Source organism: Rhinatrema bivittatum, chromosome 4, assembly GCF_901001135.1.
Source record: "Rhinatrema bivittatum chromosome 4, aRhiBiv1.1, whole genome shotgun sequence".
Taxonomy (NCBI): Eukaryota; Metazoa; Chordata; class Amphibia; order Gymnophiona; family Rhinatrematidae; genus Rhinatrema; species Rhinatrema bivittatum.
Window position 1 is genome coordinate 103,072,046 of NC_042618.1, and position 25,812 is coordinate 103,097,857.

Genomic DNA, 25,812 nt, shown 5'->3' on the forward strand with positions numbered 1-25,812 from the left:
TCAGAGCAATCTGTTATGCCCTGCAGACCTTTCGGACGTAATTACAGGGCAAACGAGAAATGATTTACACAGACAATCAAGTACCCATGTTTTATATAAACAAACAAGGAGGGTCAAGTTCATGGATTCCCTGCAGAGAAGCCCTTCTCATATTGGACTGGGCATCTCAACACTCAATACTCTTGCAAGCAAACTATCTCCCCGGCATAGCCAACACGAGAGCAGACCGGTTGAGTCTAATATTTCACCCTCACGAATGGGCTCTAGACCAGAAGGTAGCCAACAAAATTTTTTCCCATCGGGGAACACCATCCGTAGACCTCTTTGCCACAGAAAGCAACAGAAAGGTACCTCATTTCTGCTCCCTGTTTCCTAGTCATCTCAGAGTGGCTCAAGACGCCTTCTTACTCCCGTGGACGGGAAGTCTAATGTACGCCTTCCCTCCCATTCCACTAATAACTCGCACACTACAGACATGCATTACAGAGGCGGTGGATTTTATCCTCATCGCCCTGGCGTGGCTGAGACAACCATGGTATTCTTACCTCCTTTGTCTCTCGATTGACACATCCATCTCCTTGGGCAACAGGGAAGGACTACTATCCCAAGACCAAGAAACTCTCCTTCACCCAATGCAAGACTCCCTCCACTTGACAGCGTGGAGATTGAACGGGAACTATTCAGAGAGCAAGGAATCTCGGAACATATCCAAACAGTTCTTTTAGCAGCCAGAAAACCTACCAGGAAAGCATACCAATATAAATGGAAACATTATGAATCATGGTGTTCTACCAATCACCATGATCCTTTTCATTGTGCTCCTACGAATCTCTTAGATTATCTATTCTCATTGCATTCATCAGGATTAGCAACTACCTTAGTGCGAGTACACCTTAGCGCCATTGCAGCCTACCCTAGGCCTCTTCAAGGTCAACCAATCTCACAACATCCGATGGTTTCCAGATTCATCAGAGGTCTCTACCATCTGCGACCTCCAATTTCTAAGCCGCCAATAGCCTGGAACCTCAATGTAGTTCTTGAACAACTAGTGCTTTCACCATTTGAACCTCTAGATTCAGCACATATGAAATACCTCACATGGAAAGTAGTATTCCTTGTTGCAGTAACTTCTGCACGACGAGTAAGTGAACTTCAAGCATTGGTGCATTACAAACCTTACCTACAGTTCTTTCACCACAAAGCAGTCCTACGAACTCATCCTTCCTTCCTCCCGAAGGTGGTTTCACCATTTCATATCAACCAATCTATTGAACTCCCTACCTTCTTCCCAAGGCCACATAGTAATGAGAGAGAAAAATTACTCCACACTCTGGACTGCAAAAGAGCGCTGGCATATTATAAGACTAGAACACACGTAAACTCAAGACCATCTCAGCTGTTCTTATCCTTTACCCCAAATGCTCCTGACCTACCAATTGCAAAACGAACAATTTCTAGCTGGATTGCTCAGTGCATTCAGTTTTGTTACAACAAAAGACAAAAAACACTACCTGTGAAACCACATGCACATCAACTTCGGGCAATTTCTATGTCCATAGCACACTTAAGTCACGTTTCACCTACTGACATTTGTAAAGCAGCAACCTGGTCATCTCTGCATACGTTTACATCTCACTACTGCTTGGACCAACAGACGTCCCAGGATGCTAAGCTGGGACAAGCGGTATTGGACACCTTGATTTTAAAAAATAAAATAAAATCTACCTCTGCTGTCCACTCAACATGTCATGCAAAAAAAAAAAAAAAAGGTGACAACACTTTTTTAGCGTGACAAGGGAGCTTGGGACTTCCAAGACAGCATGGCTAATTCAGCCCTGCTATAGACGGGGAAAAAGCGAGTTTGCTTACCGTAAACAGTGTTTCCGTAGATAGCAGGATAAATTAGTCATGCTGACCCACCCACCTCCCTGGACAACCTTGCATATTTCTAACTGCTACAACACAGACTGAGGAGAAGCTGTTTCTGCGTGGGAACACTCACGCAGCCGCACAGAGAAAAGCTCTGTATCAGTTTTGGGAAGCCCCGCCTCCGACGCAAGACTGACTGTCCCAAGACAGCATGGCTAATTCATCTTGCTGTCTACGGAAACACCATTTACGGTAAGCAAACTTGCTTTTTTTAATTGAAACATAATATATAGAAGTATGTATCTGTAAACTTTATTTTGTAAATTTATTGTAAGATAAACAATAAATCAAGACAAACTAAAATAAATTTGGGTAACAAGCTAATCAAATGCAATCCTCAGCTGAGAAGTCCCCACTTATTTGGCTGACTTTATCCTGCTTATCCAAAAAGAAAGCTAAGTTGATAATTTGTAACAGGTGTTCTCCATAGACAGCAGGATAAATCAGCTACATAATCCTTCTCACCTCCCCTTAGAGATGAATAGCTTGTGGTAAAGTCTGAGGTGACTCACGTAGCAGGCAGCTTTTCTGTTCAGAAGCCACTGAGTTGACATTACCAACGTATGTGGCTGATTTTTATCCCACTGTATACAGAGAAAACTGTTATAAATCAGCATGAGATGGGCTTTAGATTGGTTTTCCAGCACTGATTCAAACCACTTGAAGGCTATGGCTTTAATTCATGTGATCTTTAATCATTGTATCAGGTGCTCATTATTGACTATGTCAAAGGCAGTGGACAGATCTAGTAGGACTAGGAGAACATAGATGCCTTAGCATTTTTTGATGAATATTTTTGGCTATGGCAAGTAGAACAGATTCTGTTCTGTTTTTTCAGAATCCAGATGAGCAAGGATGTAGGAGGGTATTTCCTTCTAGAAAGTCCAGGAAGAAATAGACCATTTTTTCTACTAGTTTCGGTTTAAAAAAAAAAAAAAAAGGGGGGTAAACTGGATACTGGACGTTAGACTATTTTTGGGTTAGAGCCTGGTTTCCTTGGTAGGGGGGAGGGGAAGTGCCTTGAGTTAGAGTGTTTAATCCGGTGGCTAACTGGAGGCAAGATTTGGTTCTAAGATATGTATTTAGGAGGAATTGAGTCCAGTGGAGAAGTAAATCACCTGATCATTTGGGGATTTTTTTCTACTGCTTTGGAGGAAAAAGTCCTGTGTTTGAAGAATGGGATGCTATCTGGAAAGGGTTGGTTTTCTCTTGGTAAATTTGTGGGAGGAGTATCTGAGATTGGGTGTTAGAGGAACATATGTCATTTAGACTTAGTAGGGGAAGAAGGAAGGGTATGAAAGGAGGAGCACATCATTTGCTGAATTCTTCATGAAAAAAATTCAAAGTCCTCAGGTGTGTGGGTCCATCAGTAGTGATGGTAGGAATCAGGGTTTTAGGCTTGGTGAGTTTCTGGACCTGTTGAAAAAGTTTTGTTGGGTGACTTTTTTTTTTTTTTTGATAGCTCTGATTGTTTGGTATTGTACTCTTTTGCTTGTCGAGTGACAACTTTGTGTGTTCTTAGCAGGTGAGTAGGATGGCTTCTGTTCTTTGTTTTTGCCATTTGTAATCAAGCTGACTGGATTGTTTTAAATAGGAGGAGACCTTCATGGAACCAGGGAGAGTTCCTGGGTGGTCTGGTGGGATTGAATTTGAGGGAGGCTAGCATCTTGATGTCTGTTGTAAATTATTCATTCCATTGTTGTACTAGGAGATCTGCTGGCTGAATAGCAGTGGGGATATCTGATATATTGAGCTCATATAGCTTGTTAGGTGTGCCAAAGGACCAGTTTCTGGTAGTGGGGGGGTTTGTGTACTGGTGTTGGAGAGTTTAATTTGACATAGGAAAGGTGGGCCCATACTAGATAATGGTCTGACCAAGAGAAAGGGCCTACGATTACTGCGTTAGGATCTATGTTTACGCTGGAGGAGTGAAATGTAATATCAGATCAAGAGTGTGACCTGCCTTGTGGGTAGGAACTGTGACTAGTTGAGCAAGACCAAGGTCTTCCATTTTGTGTTGAAAACCGATTGTGTTGCCTTTAGGGGAGACCTCAATATGGTAATTGATCACCTTGGCCAAGACATTTGTATGTAATGGTGGCTAGGTCAAACATGAATTCAGATAGTTTAATAAATGAGTCAAAATGATTACTTTGAGGATGGTAGAATAGGGCAAGTTCAAGTCCCTCATTTTGGAATTTCAATATAAGGCAGTCCAATTTGACATTTTATTTGTTTGCAATTAGTTCGATGGCAAGGGAGTGATAGAGATGATAGAAACACCACCACCATGGTGTGTGATGTATTTGGTATCCTGATGGGCATAGTTGTGAGAAGGCGATCTATCCAGATCTCTGTGAGGCATATGATGTGCAGTTTCTATTCTTCAGTTAGATCTGGGATGTGTGGGCTTTGCAGTTTGTAGATTTTGCATTGAGGAATCCTAGAAGTATAACGGTGGTATTGTTTGTTCACTATTTAAACTGACTATGCTATTCACCTATCAATGCTGTAGATTACATTGTATGTCTACATTAGTCTGGCATAGAAACACTGAAACAGAAAATAGAAAAAATGTCTAAACAACCCTTCCTGACTCTCCTGTCCCCAGGTATGGTTTATCAGGCAGTGATGTTCTGGATAATGTGGCATGTGCTCGAGCATTTAATACAGATCATCAGACCCAGCTTCTCTATCAGGCATCTGCCATGATGACTGAATCCAGGTAAGAATTATGCCTAGTTTAAAGCTTTTGGGTTTTTTTTGTAGAACAATCAAAGGAGCATAATTATCCAGTGCTGTCAATTTTATTTAAACACGAGAAAGAAATTACTTCCTGTTGATCACGTGTAGGTGCTAGTCAAACATTTTAACAAATTTGTAGCCTGCTAATTCACAGAATTTAATATCCACCCACAGAGATTAAAATAATCATTTAAATATGCACTATTCAGTGTTATTTATTAATAAACAAAATGCAAAATTCTATGTATTCATATTTAAAGCTATCTATCACACTCACCACCCCCCATTCACATACATTAAAAATACATTGAAAATGTCAAAAACATATAGATCTTCCTCTAAATCATCACATAAGTCTTATTTCTTATACCAAATGAATTCAATGTACAATATTGTTCAAACAAGTACTATAAATTGTCATGTATTTTATATTTTCTATCAGCTGTCATAAAGTCCAAATATTACAACTCCCACTAAGTGTCTTCCCAAACTTTCTCGTTGTCCTCCACGTTCTCAATATTCTCCTAAATCTTCTCAACATCCTCTGCTGTTCTCCGACAAAGAATTCTCTGTTTCGCCCTCTCATGTAAGGGCTTACTCAGGGAAAATTGTATCTACTAATATCCACATGACTCTTCATTTATTTATACTGTTTCAAAGACTCGTCTCTCAACCAGTCCTACAAAATCAAAAAACAGATAGTAAGTAGCTGCCCACTTCTATTACATTACCTAACACACCTTAACCTATATAAATTAAAACTCACCGTCTATTTTAAATAGGCGGTACTCTTTCATCTACTCAATCGTTTCCAATGCGATCCCCAAATCCACATTTACATTTTCACAACGTTTTCTCCTTTTTATGTTTATTCCCTCGCCTTAAAAGCATCACGTCTTCTGTAACACACAAAATATACACATTTCAATTCCAAACCATAACGCACAACTTTACTGATCTAAGCTCGAGCTCCAACAGTTACTCACCCTGATACCGGAAATTATGTCAATCAAGATTTCTACGTACATACTGCATAGACATTTCAATACAAAGGGGGCTATTTATATCCCTATTCATTAACCAGACCAATCATTATCACTTAACTGAAGCGGAATAAACCCCACAATCCAGCAGTCAAAGAATTTTTTATCATCACATCCTCAAACCCAAGATGGTGAGACAGAGTGAAATGCTAAGAGAAATTAGGGAAGCTAACCAAATTGGTAGTGTATAGGTAATTGAAATCTCCTATTATTACAATATTGACTGGGTAATTGTATCATTGGGACATGCTAGAGAGATAAAGTTCCTGGTTGGAATAAATGACAGTTTTATGGAGCAATTGGTTCAGGAACAGTCGAGAGAGGGAACAATTTTAGATCTAATTCTCAGTAGAGCACAGGATTTGGTGAGAGAGGTAATGGTGGTGGGGCCGCTTGGAAATAGTGATCATAATATGATCAAATTTTAATTAATGACTGGAAGGGGGACGGTAAGAAAATCTAATGCTAAACTTTCAAAAGGGAAACTTTGATAAAATGAGAAAAATGTTAGAAAAAAACTGAAAGCAGCTACAAAGGTAAAAAGTGTGCAAGAGGCATGGACATTGTTAAAAAAAAAAAAAAAAAAAAAAAAAAAATACCATCCTAGAAGCACAGTCCAGATGTATTCCACACATTAAGAAAGGTGGAAGGAAGGCAAAGCATAAGCATTGGCAAGTTAAATGTAAGACATTGATAAGACAGGCTAAGAGAGAATTTGAAAAGAAGTTGGCCGCGGAGGCAAAAACTAACAGTAAAAACTTTTTAAAATATATCCGAAGCAGAAAGCCTGTGAGGAGTCAGTTGGACCGTTAGATGATCAAGGTGTTAAAGGGGCACTTAGAGAAGATAAGGCCATCACAGAAAGATTAAACAATTTCTTTGCTTCAGTGTTTACTGAAGAGGATGTTGGGGAGATACCCGTTCCAGAGAAGGTTTTCATGGGTAATGATTCAGATGGACTGAACCAAATCACGGTGAACCTAAAAGATGTAGACCTGATTGATAAACTGAAGGTAGTAAATCACCTGGACAGGATGGTATACACCCCAGGGTTCTAAAGGAACTAAAAAATGAAATTTCAGATCTATTAGTAAACATTTGTATCCAATCATCCATTGTACTGAAGACTGGAGGGTGGCTAATGTAACCCCAATATTTAAAAAGGGCTCCAGAGGCAATCTGGGAAACTACAGAGCAGTTAGCCTGACTTCAGTGCCAGGAAAAATAGTGGAAAGTGTTCTAAGATCAAAATCACAGAACATATAGAAAGACATGGTTTAATGGAACAAAGTCAGCATGGCTTTATCCAAGGCAAGTCTTGCCTCACAAATCTGCTTCACTTTTTTGAAGGAGTTAATAAACATGTAGATAAAGATGAGCCAGTAGATGTAATGTATTTGGATTTTCAGAAGGCATTTGACAAAGTCCCTCATGAGAGGCTTCTAGAAAAAGTAAAAAGCCATGGGATAAGTGGCAATGTCCTTTCGTGGATTACAAACTGGTTAAAAGACAGGAAATAGAATAGGATTAAATGGACAATTTTCTCAGTGGAGGTGGGGGTAGGCAGTGGAGTGCCTCAGGGATCTGTACTGAGACCTGTGCTTTTCAATATATTTATAAATGATCTGGAAAGGAATATGACGAGTGAGGTAATCAAATTTGCAGCTACAAAATTATTCAGAGTAGTTAAATCACAGGTAGATTGTGATAAATTACAGGAGGACCTTGTGAGACTGGAAAATTGGTCATCCAAATGGCAGATGAAATTTAATGTGAATAAGTGCAAGGTGATGCATATAGGGAAAAATAACCAATGCTATGGTTACACGATGTTAGGTTCCATATTAGGAGCTACCACCCAGGAAAGAGATCTAGGTGTCATAGTGGATAATACATTGAAATCATCGGTTCAGTGTGCTGCGCAGTCAAAAAAGCAAACAATGTTAGGAATTATTAGAAAAGGCCTGGTGAATAAACGGAAAATGCATCGTTCCATGGTGAGACTGCACCTTGAATATTGTGTACAATTCTGGTTGCCGCGTCTCAAAAAAGATATAGTTGCGATGGAGAAGGTACAGAGAAGGGTGACCAAAATGATACAAGGGATGGAGCAGCTCCCCTATGAGGAAAGACTTAAAGAGGTTAGGACTGTTCAGCTTGAAGAAGAGATGGCTGAGGGGGGATGTGATAGAGGTGTTTAAAATCATGAGAGGTTTAGAACGGGTAAATGTGAATCTGTTATTTATTCTTTCGGATAATAGAAGGACTAGGGGACACTCCATGAAGTTAGCATGTAGCACATTTAAAACTAATCAGATAAAGTTTTTTCACGCAACGCACCATTAAACTTTGGAATTTGTTGCCAGGGGATGTGGTTAGTGCAGTTAGTGTAGCTGTGTTTAAATAAGGTTTGGAGAAGTCGTCCCATTTCCTGCTATTAATCAAGTTGACTTAGAAATTAACCACTGCAATTACTAGTATCAGTAGCATAGGATAAACTTAATTTTTGGGTACTTGCCAGGTTCTTATATCCTGGATTGGCCACTGTTGGAAACAGAAACATAGAAATGACGGCAGAAGAAGACCAATCGGTCCATCCAGTCTGCCTAGCAAGCTTCACACTTCTTTTTTCTCATACTTATCTGTTTCTCTTGTCTCTTAGTAACCTTAGGTTCTATTTCCCTTTCACCCCCACCATTAATGTAGAGAGCAGTGATGGAGCTGCTTCCAAGTGAAATATTAAGTTTGATTAGTTGGGTAAGCGGCAGCATAGCTCTCTGTCGTTGAAGCAGAGAGCAATGCTGGATATGCGTGAAGTATTAATTTTTCTTCTCCCCTGCCGTTGAAGCAGGGAGCTATGCTGGATATGCATTGAAAGTGAAGTATGCCTTGAAAGACACATTAACTATCATCAAATATTGAAAAGCCTAATAATTGATAATTGAATAAGCCTAATAATTGGTAATACTTATAGCCCATGAACCCATCCCTGTTTGTTTTGTTTTGGTTTTTTTTTAATTTGGAGATGGCAGCCCTCCATCCTTCCGTTCCGTGAAGGTGGAACACCAATCACTGGCCACTGGCATCCCGCTCCGTGAATGCCTCTGTGGCTACTGCCGCTCCGTGCAGTGTTTTGCTGCCTCCTCTTTATACGCGTCCTCTAGACCTGATGGATCCACAGTGTTTATCCCACGCCCCTTTGAAGTCCTTCACAGTTTTGAACTTCACCACTTCCTCCGGAAGGGCATTCCAGGCATCCACCACTCTCTCCGTGAAGAAATACTTCCTGACATTGGTTCTTAGTCTTCCTGACATTGGTTCTTAGTCTTCCTCCTTGGAGCCTCAGCTCGTGACCTCTGGTTCTGCTGATTTTTTTCTGACGGAAAAGGTTTGTCGTTGTCTTTGGATCGTTAAAGTTTTTCAAGTATCTGAAAGTCTGAATCATATCATCCCTGCTCCTCCTTTCCTCCAGGGTGTACATATTTAGATTCTTCAATCTCTCCTCGTATGACATCCGATGAAGACCCTCCACCTTTCTGGTCACCCTTCTCTGTACCGCTTCAATCTTGTCTCTGTCTCGTTGTAGATATGGTCTCCAGAACTGAACACAGTACTCCAGGTGAGGCCTCACCAAGGACCTGTACAAGGGGATAATCACTTCCCTTTTCTTACTCTATATTCCTCTCTCTATGCAGCCCAGCATTCTTCTTGCTTTTGCTATCGCCTTGTCGCATTGTTTTGCAGACTTCATATCATTAGACACTATAACCCCAAGGTCTCTCTCCTGCTCCGTGCACATCAGCCTTCTCCCCCCCCCCCCCCCCCCCCCCATCGAATACAGTTCATTTGGATTTCCACTCCCCATATGCATGACTTTGCACTTCTTAGCATTGAATCTCAGCTGCCATATCTTCGACCACTCTTCCAGTTTCCTTAAATCCCGTCTCATTCTCTCCATTCCTTCCGGCGTGTCCACTCTGTTGCAGATCTTAGTGTCGTCCGCAAAAAGACAAATCTTACCTTCTATCCCGTCCGCAATGTCACTCACAAAGATATTGAACAGGACTGGTCCCAACATCGATCCTTGCGGTACACCACTTAAAACCGCTCTCTCTTCAGAGAAAGTTCCATTTACCATCACACATTGTCTTCTGTCCGTCAACCAGTTTGCAATCCAGGTCACCAAATCTGCACTCACTCCTAAGCTTCTCGTTTTATTCACCAGTCTCCTATGCGGAACAGTATCAAAAGCTTTGCTGAAATCTAAGTAGATGACATCGAGCGCTCTTCCTTGATCCAATTCCTTGGTTACCCAGTCAAAAAAGTCAATCGGATTTGTCTGACAGGATCTTCCCCTGGTGAATCCATGCTGCCTCAGGTCCAGTAATTCTCCGGACTGTAGATAGTTCACTATTCTCACTTTCAACAGTGACTCCATTACTTTTCCCACCACCGAAGTGAGGCTAACCGGTCTGTAGTTACCAGCCTCCTCTCTGTTCCCACTCTTGTGAAGCGGGACCAACACCGCTCTTCTCCAATCACTCGGCACCACTCCCGTTTCTAGGGATCTATTGAACAGGTCACACAGCGGACCCGCCAGCACATCTCTGAGCTCCCTCAGTATCCTTGGATGAATCCCATCAGGTCCCATGGCTTTGTCCACTTTCAGATTCTTTAGCTCTTCCCATACATTTTCTACTGTAAAAGGGTTTTCGTCTATTCCACTTCCTTCCAGTTTCTTGTTGTGTAGAGATGGTCCTTCTCCAGGGTCGTCTTTAGTGAATACAGAACTGAAGTATTCGTTTAATATATCTGCCATTTCTTAGTCTCTCTCCACGCATTGATCATTTCCACCTTTCAATTTCACTATACCGCTTTGAACTTTTCTCTCTTCACGGAAACAGGATGCTGGGCTTGGTCTTACCCAGTATGGTATTATGTTATGACATTTTGTGCCTATGCAAAATTCATTTCAAAAAATGTTCAAGTCCGTGTCCTAGTGAGAGCAAATTTTAGGTGAAATTTTTGAAATGTTGAGGATCAAATTAGAAATTGTCTTGGTAAAAAATGTTGGTTAATAACGTAGCATTACTGCATAGACACCAATATTTTTCTAAAATTCTAGTTTAATTTTCTTCATTGTTCAATTTCTCATTGGTCTTCTCTTTTGCTTAGCATGAGTTTTTTCTTTTAGTTTTTCCATTCTTGACTTCTGCTTCTTTCTTATTGTATCCCATTTCTCTGTTTTCTTCTGCATCTCATATCTTTTTGTCTCTCTCCTTCAATTTCTTGCCCTTTTTTCATATTTGCATACAGTGCATGTCTAGCTCCCTTCTTTCCTTTTGTTCCTTCTTTTCTTTTGTCTGTCTTCACCTATGGTTCTTTCTTCCCCCCCCCCCCCCCTGTAGATGAGCAGCATGAATTAGCCATGCCTTCTGGGGATGTCCTCCGGTCTTGTAGGTGGCAGAGCTCTCAAAGCAAAATTCTGAGTCTTGCTGTAGTGTGTGCCTGCTTGGCATCTCTCCCGCTTTCTTCAGTCTCCTCAGTCCATTTTTTCCCGCGAGTCTAACAGCATGCGGAGCTCTCTGTCTCCTCACACAGTTTTTCTGTGAAAAAAAAAAGGTTTTTTTTCTCACTGCCTCATTACTGTAGTTAGGCTTAACTACTTTCTTCAAATTTGTTGTCATCGAAGAACAGGAAATGCCTCATCCAGGCTTCAAATTCTGTCAGTGCGGGAAAATGTCTGTTACAAACAGGCATACCCTCTGCTTCATTTGCCTGGGTCCAAACCACTACCAGGCTAACTGCAGGGACTGCGGACGCATGTTCCCAAGAGCACAGAGACAACGGGCAGCCAGAATTCAACAATTAAAGGAGGCTGCGTCGGGATCTTATGCCCCCTCAGAGGAGTCTGCTTGATCCTCCCTGGGACCTCCCTGTGCTTAGAAAGCATCAGTGCGTCCATGGGCTGCTTCGGTGGGGCCTCCTACTTCGTCTGTCGACCGCGAAGAAGTTGCCATCGGTGCCAACACACGGTGTGGTTGACGCACCTGCTGCGTCGAAGACTACATCGGCGACTGAGCGTCGACTGGCTTCTAGGCTCCGACACACCATCGATTTATCAGGTGCTGGTAAGGGAAGCCATGCTTTGGGCTCGAAGCATGGACATAAAACTTCAAAGCATCGAAGCACATCAGCTCCAACGTACCATCACTACCTTATGCCATCGACTCCATCGACGCAAAAGCCTTTTAAACCACCAAAGAAGCACATATCTGGCTACAAGAGGCAAAAAGAACAGTCTCCTCTCTTAATTGTGGATGAAGATCCTTCATCTTCTGCCCCAGACGCATCTCCAGCATCCTCTGCATCTCCAGCATCCGGCCCTGACGAGCCTTTATGCAAGAGGGCAAAGTCATCAACAGTCCCTATAACCCCAATCTCAGGGATGGAACAACCCACTCTGCCACTGCAAGCTCCACCACGGGGTGCGGCACTTTTACCTGACATACCACCTCAAGAAGCATTGGCCTCGCAGGCGATGTCACAAATTTCTTTGATTTTATCACAATTCTTGGCAACAGTAGCGACTCAAGGTGGACTCCTGCCAGAAGCACCACAAGGACTCCAATATCTCCTCAGGACAGCCCCAGTCCGGGACCTGCACCTGCACCACCTTCCCCTTCTCCTCCTTCTGGGGACCAGTCACCTCAGACATCTTCACCAGGCTTCTCAATGGGGTACCCCACCCCAGGACAAAGGCCGGAACCAGTCTCACCCCCTGAGGATCTGACTTATTCTAAGTTCCTCGAGAAAGTGGGTCAAAAACTAAACATTGAAACCAAGAGACTTCCAGATGCAAGAGTGGATGTTCTTGGCGTCTTAAAAAATTTTGAGCCCAGCAGAACCTACTGCGCTTCCATCTCAGTAATGAAGAGAGCCTGGGAGACACCCCTATCAGGCCCTTCCACTTCAAGGAAGTCAAAATTGAAATATTGAATGTGACAATCTTCCTACTACTTATGCTTCAGTAGTTGTCGAATCAGCTATGCAAAAGGCTCGTAAGTCTCACCTGCATTCAAATATCCTTCCCGGTAGAGACTCCAAATACATGGACGATGTTGGGAAAAGAGCATACCAATCGGGTATGCTCAGTGCAAAAATGCACACCAGTTTGTAATCATCCAGTACTTATTCGAGTGTTTACAAGTCCTGAAACCCAAGCTTCAGGAGGGATCTCCTGACTAGCAACTCCCAGAAGAGTTCCATCATATTGAGGAGGGTTTGTGACATCTCATATGTACGGTATACGAAGGGTTTGAAACATCTACAAAATCTACAGCCAATGCCATCGCAGCTAGAAGACTTGCATGGCTGAGAGCAAGTACTAACAGAAGATGTGCATGAAAAATTAGCAAACCTGCCCTGCCTACCCAACAATCTGTTTGGTGACCAATTCTAGGAGACAGTAGCCCAATTAAAGGTGCAAAAACTAGCAGTGATGTCTCTAACCTTTCCATCTGACCCTTCATCCTCCAGGCGGTATTATCAGCCTTACTGCAAGCCGTCATATCAATGCCTGCCCTTCAGGCCTTATCCAACCTCACGTCCACTGTACTACTCTTCTTCTCGCCCTCAGGCTTCACAAACATAAGGGCCTAGAAAGCATCAGAGGACTCCAAAACAATCTCAGACACCTCAAGATCCAAATCCCCCGAAACCATCACAAGGTTTTTAGGGAACCCAAACCCACCGCTACCACTCCCGGTTGGAGACAGATTATCCCATTTCCTACCTGCATGGGGAAGCCATTATGACTGATTTCTGGGTATTAAAAATAATACAGGAGGAATTATCTCTCAACTTCCAATCCTCCCCCCCCCCCCACATGCCACACCTAGTACTTCCAAGATACCTAGCTGCGCACTACAATCAAATGCACTTGGATATCAACAACTTACTCCAACAGCAATGCATGCATCTGCGAACTACCTGTACTGCAGTTTCACACAGGATTCAGTTCCCAATACTTCCTCATTCCAAAGAAATCAGGAGGGTTATGTCCAATCCTGGATCTCAGAGCTCTCAACAAGCACTTGATGATGGAAAAATTCAAGCTGACGTCCCTCAAATCCATTCTTACCTTCATTCAATCCAACGACTGGATGTGTTCATGGATCTCAAGGATGCTTAGACCCACATACTGATGCACCCGGCCTCCTGGCGGTACCTCTGCTTTATGGCCACTGGCCGCCACTTTCAATACAAGGTTACTCCCATTTGGTCTCTCCTTGGCTCCGAGTTTTCACCAAATGTCTAGTGGTAGCGGTGGCTCACCTACGACGACAAGGAATCCAAATATTCCCCTATCTGGATGATTGGCTTGTAGGCGAGATGGTCTGGGTGCTACTAGTAGGCAATCTCATTACTACCATCAAATTCTTAGATGGTTTGGGCCTAATGATCAATTATGAAAAATCAAATCTGCAACCCACTCAAGCCTTGCCATTCATTGGAGCCCATATCGACACCTCAATGGACAGGGCTTTCCTTCCCGAACGACGAGCGATCAACTTGACAAAGCTCGCACAACAACTACGGCAGTCTGCCACTGCCCCTGCTCGCCAAATCCTAACACTCCTGGGGCATATGGCGGCAGCTATCTATGTGGTTCTCCACATGCGGCATCTACAATGGGGCCTAAAGACGCAATGGAACCAGTTCTCCAACCGTCTCTCTACACCCATCACCGTCACGCCCAGCATGAAGCATGGCTTGGACTGGTGGTTAACACCAACAGCTCTCACAGTGGGAGCCCCACTATAACCCCCAGTTCATCATATCATATACTCACCACAGACGTGTCAACCAAAGGATGGGGCGCTCACCTAGCCTGCCTGCAAACTCAGGGCTATGGTCCACCTGGGAGCGTGCACAGCAAATAAATCCACTGGAACGGAGGGCAATTCGAAATGCTCTCTGAGCCTTCGAAAAAACACTAGAAGGGAAAACAGTCATGATCCACACGGACAATCAAGTAGCCATTTACTGTATAAGCAAAGGAGGGTCTGGTTTCTGGACTCTGCAAGGAGGCAATAAAATCCTGGAATGGACAAACAAAAGATCCATAACCCTGCAAGCCACCCACCTACCTGGCATCAACAATGCCAGAACGGACAAACTGAGCAGAATTTTTCATCCCCACGAATGGGAACTTCATCAGAATGTGGCACTCAAACTTTCAAACCTGAGGCTGGCCACACATCGATCTCTTCACTACGGAGCGCCACTGCAAGGTTCAGACCTTCTGCTCGATATATCCAAGCTCCCTGAGACTAGTGCAGGATGCATTTCTCATAGACTGGATGGCGGGCCTGCTGTATGCCTTCCCCCCCCCCCCCCCCAAATACCGCTGATTTCTCGCACGGTCCAGAAGTGCATCACAGACAACGCGATCTCATTCTGATCGCTCCAACGTGGCCCAGACAGCCATAGTACGCATACCTGATTTGGCTATCTGTGGAACAACCAATTCCCCTGGGAAGCAACCCTTGCCTCCTCACCCAGGAAAGAGGCTCCCTCCTACATCCACTCCATTCCTCTCTGAATCTCACAGAGTGGAGATTGAAAGGCTGTTATTCCAAAGCCTAGACCTATCACTTCAGCTCCAGTATATTCTGATCTCTTCTAGAAAGCCCTCCACGAGAATAAATTACAGAAGGAAATGGACACGGTATGCCTCTTGGTGCTCGGACAGTGATCTGGACCCACTCACCTGTCCTCCAGAAAGGGTATTAGGATACCTTCATCTACTCTACCAAAAAGGGTTAGCCACGGCCTCAGTCAGAGTCCACCTAAGTGCCATAGCAGCGTATCACTCTCTGCACAATGACGAACAGATATCCTCTCACCCCCTAATTTCAAGGTTTATGGAAGGGGTTTTACACCTATGCCCACCGGTCCGGAAGCCCCCTGTACCTTGGGACTTAAACATTGTGCTAGAACAATTCATGTTACCTCCTTTCGAGCCTCTGAATGCTTGCCATCCCAGATTCCTTCCCTGGTACACTATTCTCCGTATCTGGAATTCTACCACAACAAAGTCACGTTACACATGCATCCTATCTTCCTCCCTAAGATGGTTTAATCCTTCCACTTCAACCAATCTATAACTCTTCCAACTTTCTGTCCTAAGCCTCATAGTGATGCTGCAGAACGTAGATTACACACACTGGATTGCAAGCGTGCACTTGCTTACAATAAACAAAGAACGGCCTCGGATACTAGCGCATCACAGCTATTTGTCTCGTTTAACTCTAATGCTCTAGGCCTACTTGTTTCCAAGAGGACACTATCAACTTGGATCAAAAACTGCATACAATTTTGTTACCAGAAATGCTCAGAGTCCTTAGCTACATCACCTAAAGCACACCAGCTGCGTGCTATTGCGGCTTCCATTGCCCACCTGCGTGATGTGCCCATTGTGGACATTTGCAAGGCTGCAACCTGGTTCTCGCTGCATACCTTCACCACCCATTACTGCTTGGACAAGCTCACAGCGGCCAATGCTAACATGGGCACGAAGATCCTTGAAGTGGGCACCTCCTAACTCAAGAATGACACAAAGGACTGTCCGCAGGGTTTTTCTCCAATGTCTTGAGGGCACGATAAACCTAATCACAAACATGATCAAAACGTGTCGCTCAAGCCTCTAGCTGGGGACTCCCAGACAGCATGGCTAATTCATGCTGCTTAGCTAAAGGAAAAGAGCAAGTTTTCTTACCGTAAACGGTATTTTCCGTAGATAGCAGATGAATTAGCCATGCTGACCCTCCCACCTCCCCGGACAGTATGGCTAATTCATCTGCTATCTACGGAAAACACCGTTTACGGTAAGCAAACTTGCTCATATTCCCTCTTGGCATCTTATGAGTTTTGTATATTGAGTTAGGGTTAATATTAAAATTATTATGGACTCCAGAAATCACATTAGCAGCAGTAAGACAGAGTCTTAGTTAAATAACTAGTCTCTAGTTAAATTTCTAAATCAGTGACTGGATTATCTCCCCCTTGAGAATTCTTTTTAACATTGAAATAAGTTGCTTTTAATTATCACGACTCTTATGGGGCTCACTTCCTGATTTTGGAAGCTGGCTTTGAGCTCTTCTTACCTGATTTGGATCTGGTGTAGATGAAGCTGATGGCTGTTAAGATGATTACAAAAAGCTATTGTAAAGTACTGTATTTTGTATTCTCTAGATATGCTTTGCTGATTGTTGACAGTGCTACAGCCCTCTACAGAACGGATTACTCTGGAAGGGGAGAGCTATCTGCTAGACAGATGCACTTGGCAAGATTCCTGCGAATGTTGCTTCGACTTGCAGATGAAGTAAGCTTTCATTGGATTCTTGGTTTCTCTTTCCTTATATTTTTGTATGCTAAAGATATTCTTTAATCCTGATTTCTTTCCTATGTCCTGGCAGTTTGGTGTAGCTGTAGTGATTACTAACCAGGTAGTGGCACAGGTAGATGGAGCTGCCATGTTTGCTGCAGACCCAAAAAAGCCTATTGGTGGGAACATCATAGCACATGCTTCGACCACCAGGTATGTAAATATGCCAAAGGACTTAATTGCATCAGGAACTGGAAGCATTTAAAAGCTATTGATTTCTAGAAAAATTTCTGTCACACAGCAATGTGCTTAACCTAGCAGATCCTTAATTCTCTACATGGTTTCTGAAAGGATATTTTCTTCTCTTGCTTTTTTTGAACCAGCAGCAACCTAAACCAGATATACTTCTGAGATGTTCAGATTGGTAGTTTTGAGGTATAATCATAAATCACTCTATATTTTCTTTTTATATAAATTTTACATATGCAAATAAAATTTATCTGGAAGTAATTAGGCTGGATGAAAGATCGTATGACCCATCTAGTGTGCCCATCTGCCCAATTTAATTTAGTTGTATAATTCCCATTACTCCCTTAGAGATTCCCTGTATTTATTCCATGCTTTCTTAAATTCAGATACTGATTTTGTCTCAACCACACATCCACTAGGAGGCAGTTCCATGCATCCACCACCCTCTCTGTAAAAAAAAAATATTTCCTAAGGTTACTCTTGAGTGGCTTAGAAACCAAAAGGGTTTGTAAGTAAGATGGTGGCATGACCGTGACTGAGATACTACCTATTCTCTGTTTTCCTTCTTCTGAATTTACCTGGTTTGATGCCTCCAAAGCAAAAGGGAAAAGTCCAGGTCTTTTCCTAGCGTGTAGCCAGATGGACTCAGGACCAGTGGGTATTGTGCTCTTCTGCTAGCAGATGGGAGACTGAGTCAGATTTCTAAGATGACGTCACTCTAGATATACCCCTGCAGTAAACTCAGCTCTTCAGTATCTCTCTGTCTCCTAGCAGATGCGGACACTATCCACACACTAGAATAGTGTTAAGAATTACAGCAAGAAGAAACAAAATTTACCTTAAAAGAAGATCGAGCCCGACTCTCCTGCAGTGATACCTAAGGTCCTTCCCCCCAGTCGAGAATTCCTGAGGTGATCTCCGATATTCCTCAAAGGTGTGCCTTGGTCCGGTAGCCGGTTCCCAGCGTGGACTTAGCCCCCAATGTGGCTGAAAGGCAAAGGGTGCAGAACCGAGCACGGCGGTGAAGGTAATTCCCTCTCCCCCCACAGCTAGAGATCGTCCGACACACGATCGGTAATTGCTGAGACCAGGTAAGAAAAAATCTTTAAATTCGGGTCTCCGGTCTCCAGAGCTCAGATTGCCGTACCGAATTCTTCTTCTGGCGAGGTTAAAAAGGGGGCACTGATCGGGTTGAGCAGCCTTGGTTGGGCTAGGCCTCGATCCGGTGCAAGGGTCCACACACGTGGAAACCTTCTGGGGGGGGGGGGCACGCAATCTTACGCGCAGGAATCATCTGCGCCATTTTCCCTTCTCATCCGGCGGTACGCACAGGGCAGGTCAGGCGGCCGATGCGCCTAACTTGCGCGTGTTCAATACAGATGCGCGCATAGCTGCACACACAACTGACACGCACACAACCGAGCGCACCCATGCACATAACGACATACACAGCTGTGTTTACAACTGCACGTGTGCAAACAGAGAAAATGGCACCAGCGCCCAAGAAGGCCAGAAGGCACTCTCTTTGCACAGCCTGCCACATAAGAGCCGCAGAACCTGAATTGGAGTCCTGCCTGTGTCAACATTGCGAAGAAGCCCAGGGGGAAACAAAGCCTGGTCCCTTACTGTTGGGGGGATGGGTCCAGAATTACTACCGATGATAGTTTCCTGGATCTATGCATCTCTGAGATGGCTTCTCCACAGGAGGGCACCTCTGGGGCCCCCCTACCCAGACTCCCCCTGGGATTAACATGGACCCAGGGACCTTCTCCTGGTTGGAATTTTTCCAAGGCCTGCAAGCCTTCGTTCAGGCGCAGTCAGCCCCAGCTGTGTTCTGGGCTCAATCCCTGCCGGAAGCACAAGATCCTCTCTGCCCTGCTCGGATGCCTCGAGACATGCCTCGCCTAACCAAGAGCTTCCCTGACAGGGACCCAGATACCTCAGATGATGAGGGTGACTCCTTGGAAGAAGGAGAAATCCCTCCAGGAATGGAACCATACCGAACCATGCTTCGTTTCTTCCACAAGGATGAATTACCAGCCCTTGTTTCCCAGTCTCTGAAGATGCTGGGTATTCCAGGCACGGACCCTATAGTGGAACCAAAGAAGAACCCCATCTTGGTGTCCCTTCATAAGGCCTCATGCTACTTTACAATGATGGAAGCCATCCAGGAACTGATTGACCTGGAGTGGGATACCCCAGAGGCCAGCTTCATCCCGTCATGGCTGCTTCTAGGTTTAAGCGATGCCCTCTGTGACCAAGGACCATGTCATCACTGATCCTCATAATGAATGTGTCCTCTGCTTGGGAACGTCATATGAAGTCTGGGGTTGCTGCAAATTCACCCAGTTGACCCCCAAAAGGACAGTGTCTTCATCTTGACAAGATGGAGCGCCTCTTTGGGTCAAAGAAGTCTGAGCCATCGGCATCAAAGGATCATAGAGCCACACTGATGGGTCACCAAGCCATCAACATCGGAAGGACTGTTGGTGCCATTGGCTAATAGACGCGCTGGAAACAGACCATCGGCCTCTGCACCAGGGAAAGACTGTGTCAAGCATTGAGGGAAGCCAAAGAAGCATAGTCTCTGTCAATGCATGGTGCCAGGCATGGGGATGCACTGGTGCATGCTGTGATGCCCCTAAAGCAACCCTGAGGTGAGGAGTGCTTGTCCTCTATCTGTGCCACAGGCTGCAACGGTCTCCATTGGTGTAGGTGCTAGTCGCCGATCCTTTTCTTGGTTCCAAAGAGGATCTGGTCACCCTTCCTTCTTCCCAGTCATTGTTGGCATTGAAGAGGAGCTTGAAAGGCAAGAACAGTTGGCAGTCAAGTGGGCGTTGGGGGATATCAGTCTTATGGCACTGAAGCAAGCTCCGTCCATCTTGGAGCTGCTGTTGGAGAAACCCCATGTGCTCATTGGCACATTACCACCTCCCTGCTGATACGGTGGTTGTGGCTGGTTCCTTGGAGGAGGAAGCTCTGTCTAGGCCAGCAGAGATCTGCAGCCCCCATCCAGCCCTGCTAGTGCCTGCATCTCTGGATGAAGGCTGAGCACCCAGGGCCCCTATAATCCCTGGGGGATAATACCTCAGAGTTCTCCACCAATGGCTGTGAGGATCTCCCTTCAGATCCTTCGCCTCCATAGGAGCAAAGAAGATCTCCCCCTGAGGACCTAACCTTTGTAGGTTTGTTTGGGCAATGACAGAGGCCATCCCTTTTACAGTTGCTTTCAGAGGAGGATGTCAGGAACAAAATGCTTGAAATCCTCCCTCCTAATGAGGTCAAGGCAGTCCCGGTGCACTACATCTTTGAGTTACTGCTGAGGATGTGGGAACACCCCCTCATAGTGCCTCCCATGAGTAAGAAGGCAGATGGGGATTACCTCATCCAGAAGGCTTCCAGATTTGATAAGCGACAGCTTCCCCAGCAATCGGTGGTAGTCTAATCTGCTCTTAAGCGAGCCAAGCAGTCTTGGGACCCATTCTTCGGCACCCCAGGGAAGGATCACAGAGCGATGGATGCTCTCGCGAGAGAGGTTTATCAGGGAGCCATGGTCATTGCACGCATTTCTTCCTAGGAATAGCCTAGTGGTTAGAGCAGTGGGCTACGAATCAGGAGACCAGGGTTCGAGTCCCGCTGTTGCTTCTTGTGAACTTGGGCAAGTCACTTTACCTTCCATTGCCTCAGGTACAAAACTTAGATTGTAAGCCTTCTGGGGATAGAGAAATACCTACAGTACCTGAATGTAAACCGATGTAATATCTCAGATTGAAAGTCGGTTGCAATAAAAAGTTTAACACAGGGCAGCAGGAAAGACAGTGTATTTCTCATGAATAAAGCCTTTATTCTTATGCGCATAAGGAAGTCAGCTCAGTAAGTCTAAAGAACTGACTTAATTTGTGATTGAAACGGCCATTCTTAAATATAGTTTTGGATAGCAATTAAAACACTGCTTTGATTTAGGGTCACGAGGTTACAGGGAAACATTTGCTTAAACATTTGCTACTTCTAACATTTCCCAGAGCCCTGAGAAACTAACTAACCTTGAAGAAATCTACATTTTATGACTCCCTTCCTGGGAGCCTGTGACTTCAAAAGATACATCATTTCTTCTACTTATCTAGAGAGAGACAGCTCAACAGAATGCCTTAATTTACAAGCCAGCAGTGCCCCCTGGATTCCTTTTGGTGCATTTCCACTAAACAGATGGCCGTAATATATTTTATTATCACACGGTATATAAAAAAAAGAATAAATAAAATAAATACATGAGCCAGAACTTGCAGGGCATCTGGAAGCAGGTGCAGAAGGTAGCCAAGCAGTTGCTGCAGCAGCAGTAGGACACATTCATGTCACAGGTGCATAAGGGCCTGGAATTTGGGAAAACATGAGGTCTGAACAACCTATGATGATTTTGAAATGGCATCGAGGGTCTCTACAGCGGGAATTGGCACCTGCAGAATAGCTTGGCTGCGGACCTCTGATCTCCAACCAAAGGTGCCATGTACTGGAGAGAATCTCTTCAGAGAGAGGGTGAAGGATGTGATGGCTGAGCTCCGGGACCACTATGTAACCCTCCAAAAACTCTCCGCCAGCACTTCGGACCTATCATCCTCCTTTGCTGAGAGGTCAGTGAGATTGGGGTAGAAGTCTTTCTTTCATCAGAAAAAAGTACTTTCCTCTGCTCCCTACCTCTTGTCAGCAGCATCAGAGCTCCCGCAGTCGTCCCAGGCAGCAGAGAGCTCCCAAGGCCCAGCCGGCACCTCACTATACTACCGTCCACCTGGCCAAAATGATCAGACAGATGTTGAAATGCTAAGAGAATTCAGGGAAGCTAACCAATTTGGTAGTGCATTCATAATGGGAGATTTTACCCCATCATTGACTGGGTAAATGTAACATCAGGACATGCTAGAGACAAAAAGCTCCTGGATGGAATAAATGACTGCTTCATGGAGCAATTGGTTCAGGAACCAATGAGAGAGGGAGCTATTTTAGATTTAATTCTTAGTGGAACGTAGGATTTGGTGAAGAGGTACCAGTGGTGGGGGCCACTTGACAATAGTGATCCTAACTTGATCAAATTTGAAGTAATGACTGGAAGGGGAACAATATGTAAATCTACAGCTCTAACACTAAATTTTCAAAACGGAAACTTTGATAAAATGAGGAAAATAGAAAAAAACTGAAAGGTGCAGCTGCAAAGGTTAAAAGTGTACAACAGGCATGGACGTTGTTTAAAAATACAATCTTAGAAACACAGTCTAGATGTGCTTCTAAGAAGCATTAAGAAAGGTGGAAGGAAGGCAAAATGATTACCAGCATGGTTAAAAGGTGAGGTGAAAATCTATTTTAGCCAAAAAAAAAATCCTTAAACTGGAAGAAGAAACCGTCTGAAGAAGATAACTTGACAATGCTTATGCTTTTTCCTAAGTGGAAAACATTGATAAGGCAGGCTGAGAGAATTTGAAATTAAATTGGCCATAGAGGCAAAAACTCATAATAAAAGCTTTTAAAAATATATCCGAAGCAAGAAATCCTGTGAGGTGTCGGTTGGACCATTAGATGACCGAGGGGTTAAAGGGGCTCATAGAGAAGATAAGGCCACTGCAGAAAGACGATGGTCCCAGAAAACAAAACGGAAGCCGATGAAACATAGTGAAGTAGCAACCAAAAGAAGTTGATCGGTAAAAGGGATTCTTTATCAATACAATGTATGGTAACCAGTAAAGCCTGACTCTGGCTGAGTTTCGCTCATGTGACAGAGCTGCTTCAGGGGCTTAATAATCAGATAAGCTTTCTCAGTGGTGCTTCAAAGATCACATTCTATATTCTTTCTCTACCAGACACATAGTTACATAGTAATGACTGCAGAAAAAGACCAAAATGGTCCATCTAGTCTGCCCAGCAAGCTTCCCAATGTAGTTACTGCTGCTCCATGCAGGTCACACCCATGTTTCTATTAAGGGTAGTAACTGCTGCTCCGTGCCGCTTAAGCTTTTTTATATTCCCATCCTCTAGCCTTTAGGGATCCTTAATGTTTATCTCATGCCCCTTTGAAATCCTTCACAGTTTTAGGTTAGGACTTTTCAGCTTGGAGAAGACGGCTGAGGGGGGGATATGATAGAGGTGTTTAAAATCATGAGAGGTCTAGAAACGGGTTATTTCCTGTCGTGTAGCCAGATGGACTCAGAACAAGTGGGTATAGTATGCTCGTGCTAGCAGTTGGAGACGGATCTGACGTCAGCATGGGTGATTATATACATGGTCCCTAAAATCCATAAGGACATGGTGGACCCACCAGGACGCCCAATAGTAACTACTATTGGTTCTCTCCTGGAGCCTCTGTCCACTTTTGTTGATGTAGTGTTACAGCCTTTTGTGTCTCAATCGAAGTCCTTTTGCAAAGATACTAAACATATGCTGGTAAAACTTGATGAAATTGATAATGTGCAGGATACCCTATTAGTCACAATGGACATTCAGGCATTGTACACCAGCATCCCTCAGCGGGCGGCACTTAATATCATAGAGACTACTTTAAACAAACGAGTACGGCCACACCGTATTCCCACCACATTCTTGATGCAGTTGACAGAGATAGCTCTCTGTCAAAATTTTTTCATGTTTCAAAAAACGTGGTATAAGCAGATACATGGTACTGCGATGGGGGCCACTATGGCCCCCAGTCTGGCTAATCTCTATGTTACACAATTCGAAGAGTCTTGTTTATATGATGCTGTGGAATTTCTAAATGTCTCACATTGGACTAGATACATTGATGACGTGTTTTTTTTGTGGCACGGAAATCAAGACACACTGATGCATTTTTTGAATTGGATTAATTCTTTGGACAGTAATTTACAGTTCACTATGGTATTTCATCATGAACACATTGATTTTTTGGACATTCACATTTCTAAAAATGCTAACAAGTTGGCAACTACGATTTTCCGTAAATCTTGTGAACGTAACACCCTGTTGCACTTTTCCAGTTTTCACCCTTTTCAGTTGCGGAAAAATCTGCCAATAGGGCAATTCTTGAGGTTAAAACGAATTTGCAGTACCGGGGAGCAATTTCAGTTACAGGCAGAACAACTAGCCATAAGACTTTTACAACGTGGATATCCAATACGATATATTAAGTCTGCTTGGAAAAGAGCCACAAATGCACAAAGATGTTGGTTATTGTTGGATAAAACCATTGATAATTCCTCCCCGTTGGTCTGCACTATTCCTTTTTCTGACAGAGCTGCCTCTATTGCACGTTCAATTTTACATCATTGGTCTGTTCTACGATTGCATAATGATCTGTTTCAGAACAATCCTATTATTGCCTACAGTAGAGGACGCAATATCGGAGATACAGTGACACATTCGTTTCTACAAGAACCACCAGAAGATATTTTACCACATGGCACTTGGCCATGCACAGGATGTTCGATGTGTAACCAAGCTATCACTGGTGCGACCTGGACAGAGGCAAGAGGGTATTTACATACTGCTCATCATTACACTGATTGCCGGTCTACTCATGTAGTCTATCTGATTGAATGCCCGTGCAGACTCTGCTACGTAGGAAGAACAAAAAGGATGATCCGCACACGTTTAATAGAACACCGTAGTTGTATCACTACAGAAAAACTGACAGCTCCTGTGGCAATGCACTGTAAAGAGTTCCAACACTCATTTGACATGTTGCGATGGAGAATTTTAGAAAAAATCCAACATCATCCCCGCGGGGGAAATATTAATAAAGTTCTCAATACAAAAGAACAGCAGTGGATTTTCAGGTTAAACACTGTTAGCCCAGCTGGGCTTAATGCCTCTATTGAATGGTACACGCTCATTTGATTTTAGGGGCGTGGAGGCTGTCAATTGATTAGTGGGAGGAGTTGTATGACGTCAAGGTTTCATCAAAAGCAGGGGTTCCGGGAGATACCGGAAATGCCACGGAAAACGTTGAAGCGCCATTTTTGAAAAAAGTTCAACAACTGTGTAAGTACTAGTGCGCTCTGACGGCTGTTTCTCTTATAACTATAGTCCACTTATAAATTTTCTACGGATCAGTTAAGACTTTTTGAACTTTGATGTAAATTATTGTTTGACGCAGAATTACCACCCTTGAAGAAGGACTGATAGATGGTGAAAGCAGTCCGAAACACGGCTCCGTGTCGGGTCAGCACTGCGACTATCGTTATGGCTTAAGATTTTCACATATTGAAGCGCTGAAAGATAAGTTGAAATCTTCAATGTTGGATTTGCGAAAGATAAGTTGAAATCTACAATGTTGGATTTGCACAAAGCATGACATTACTTTTGGCTAAATACCGCCTTTGTTTTGGTGAATTTTAATTGCATCACATAAAATTTCTTAAAAAATAACTTTACTAATATGACCTATGATTATTTATAAGGCCGAGTTGATTTGGCGAAAGCCTAGACGAGGAAGCC

The 25,812-nt window shown here is 43.7% G+C and overlaps 1 protein-coding gene across 6 annotated transcripts in view; it reads left to right on the top strand.

Annotated features, from left to right (window-relative positions):
* RAD51 (RAD51 recombinase) overlaps positions 1 to 25,812 on the top strand; it is a 140,370-nt gene that overhangs the window by 104,496 nt on the left and 10,062 nt on the right. For all 6 annotated transcript variants that reach the window (XM_029598567.1, XM_029598564.1, XM_029598568.1 and 3 more), the window contains 3 exons: positions 4,541 to 4,654; positions 16,977 to 17,106; positions 17,201 to 17,322. In XM_029598567.1, the coding sequence (XP_029454427.1) occupies positions 4,541 to 4,654; positions 16,977 to 17,106; positions 17,201 to 17,322 (366 nt within the window). The remainder of the gene's footprint in view (positions 1 to 4,540; positions 4,655 to 16,976; positions 17,107 to 17,200; positions 17,323 to 25,812) is intronic.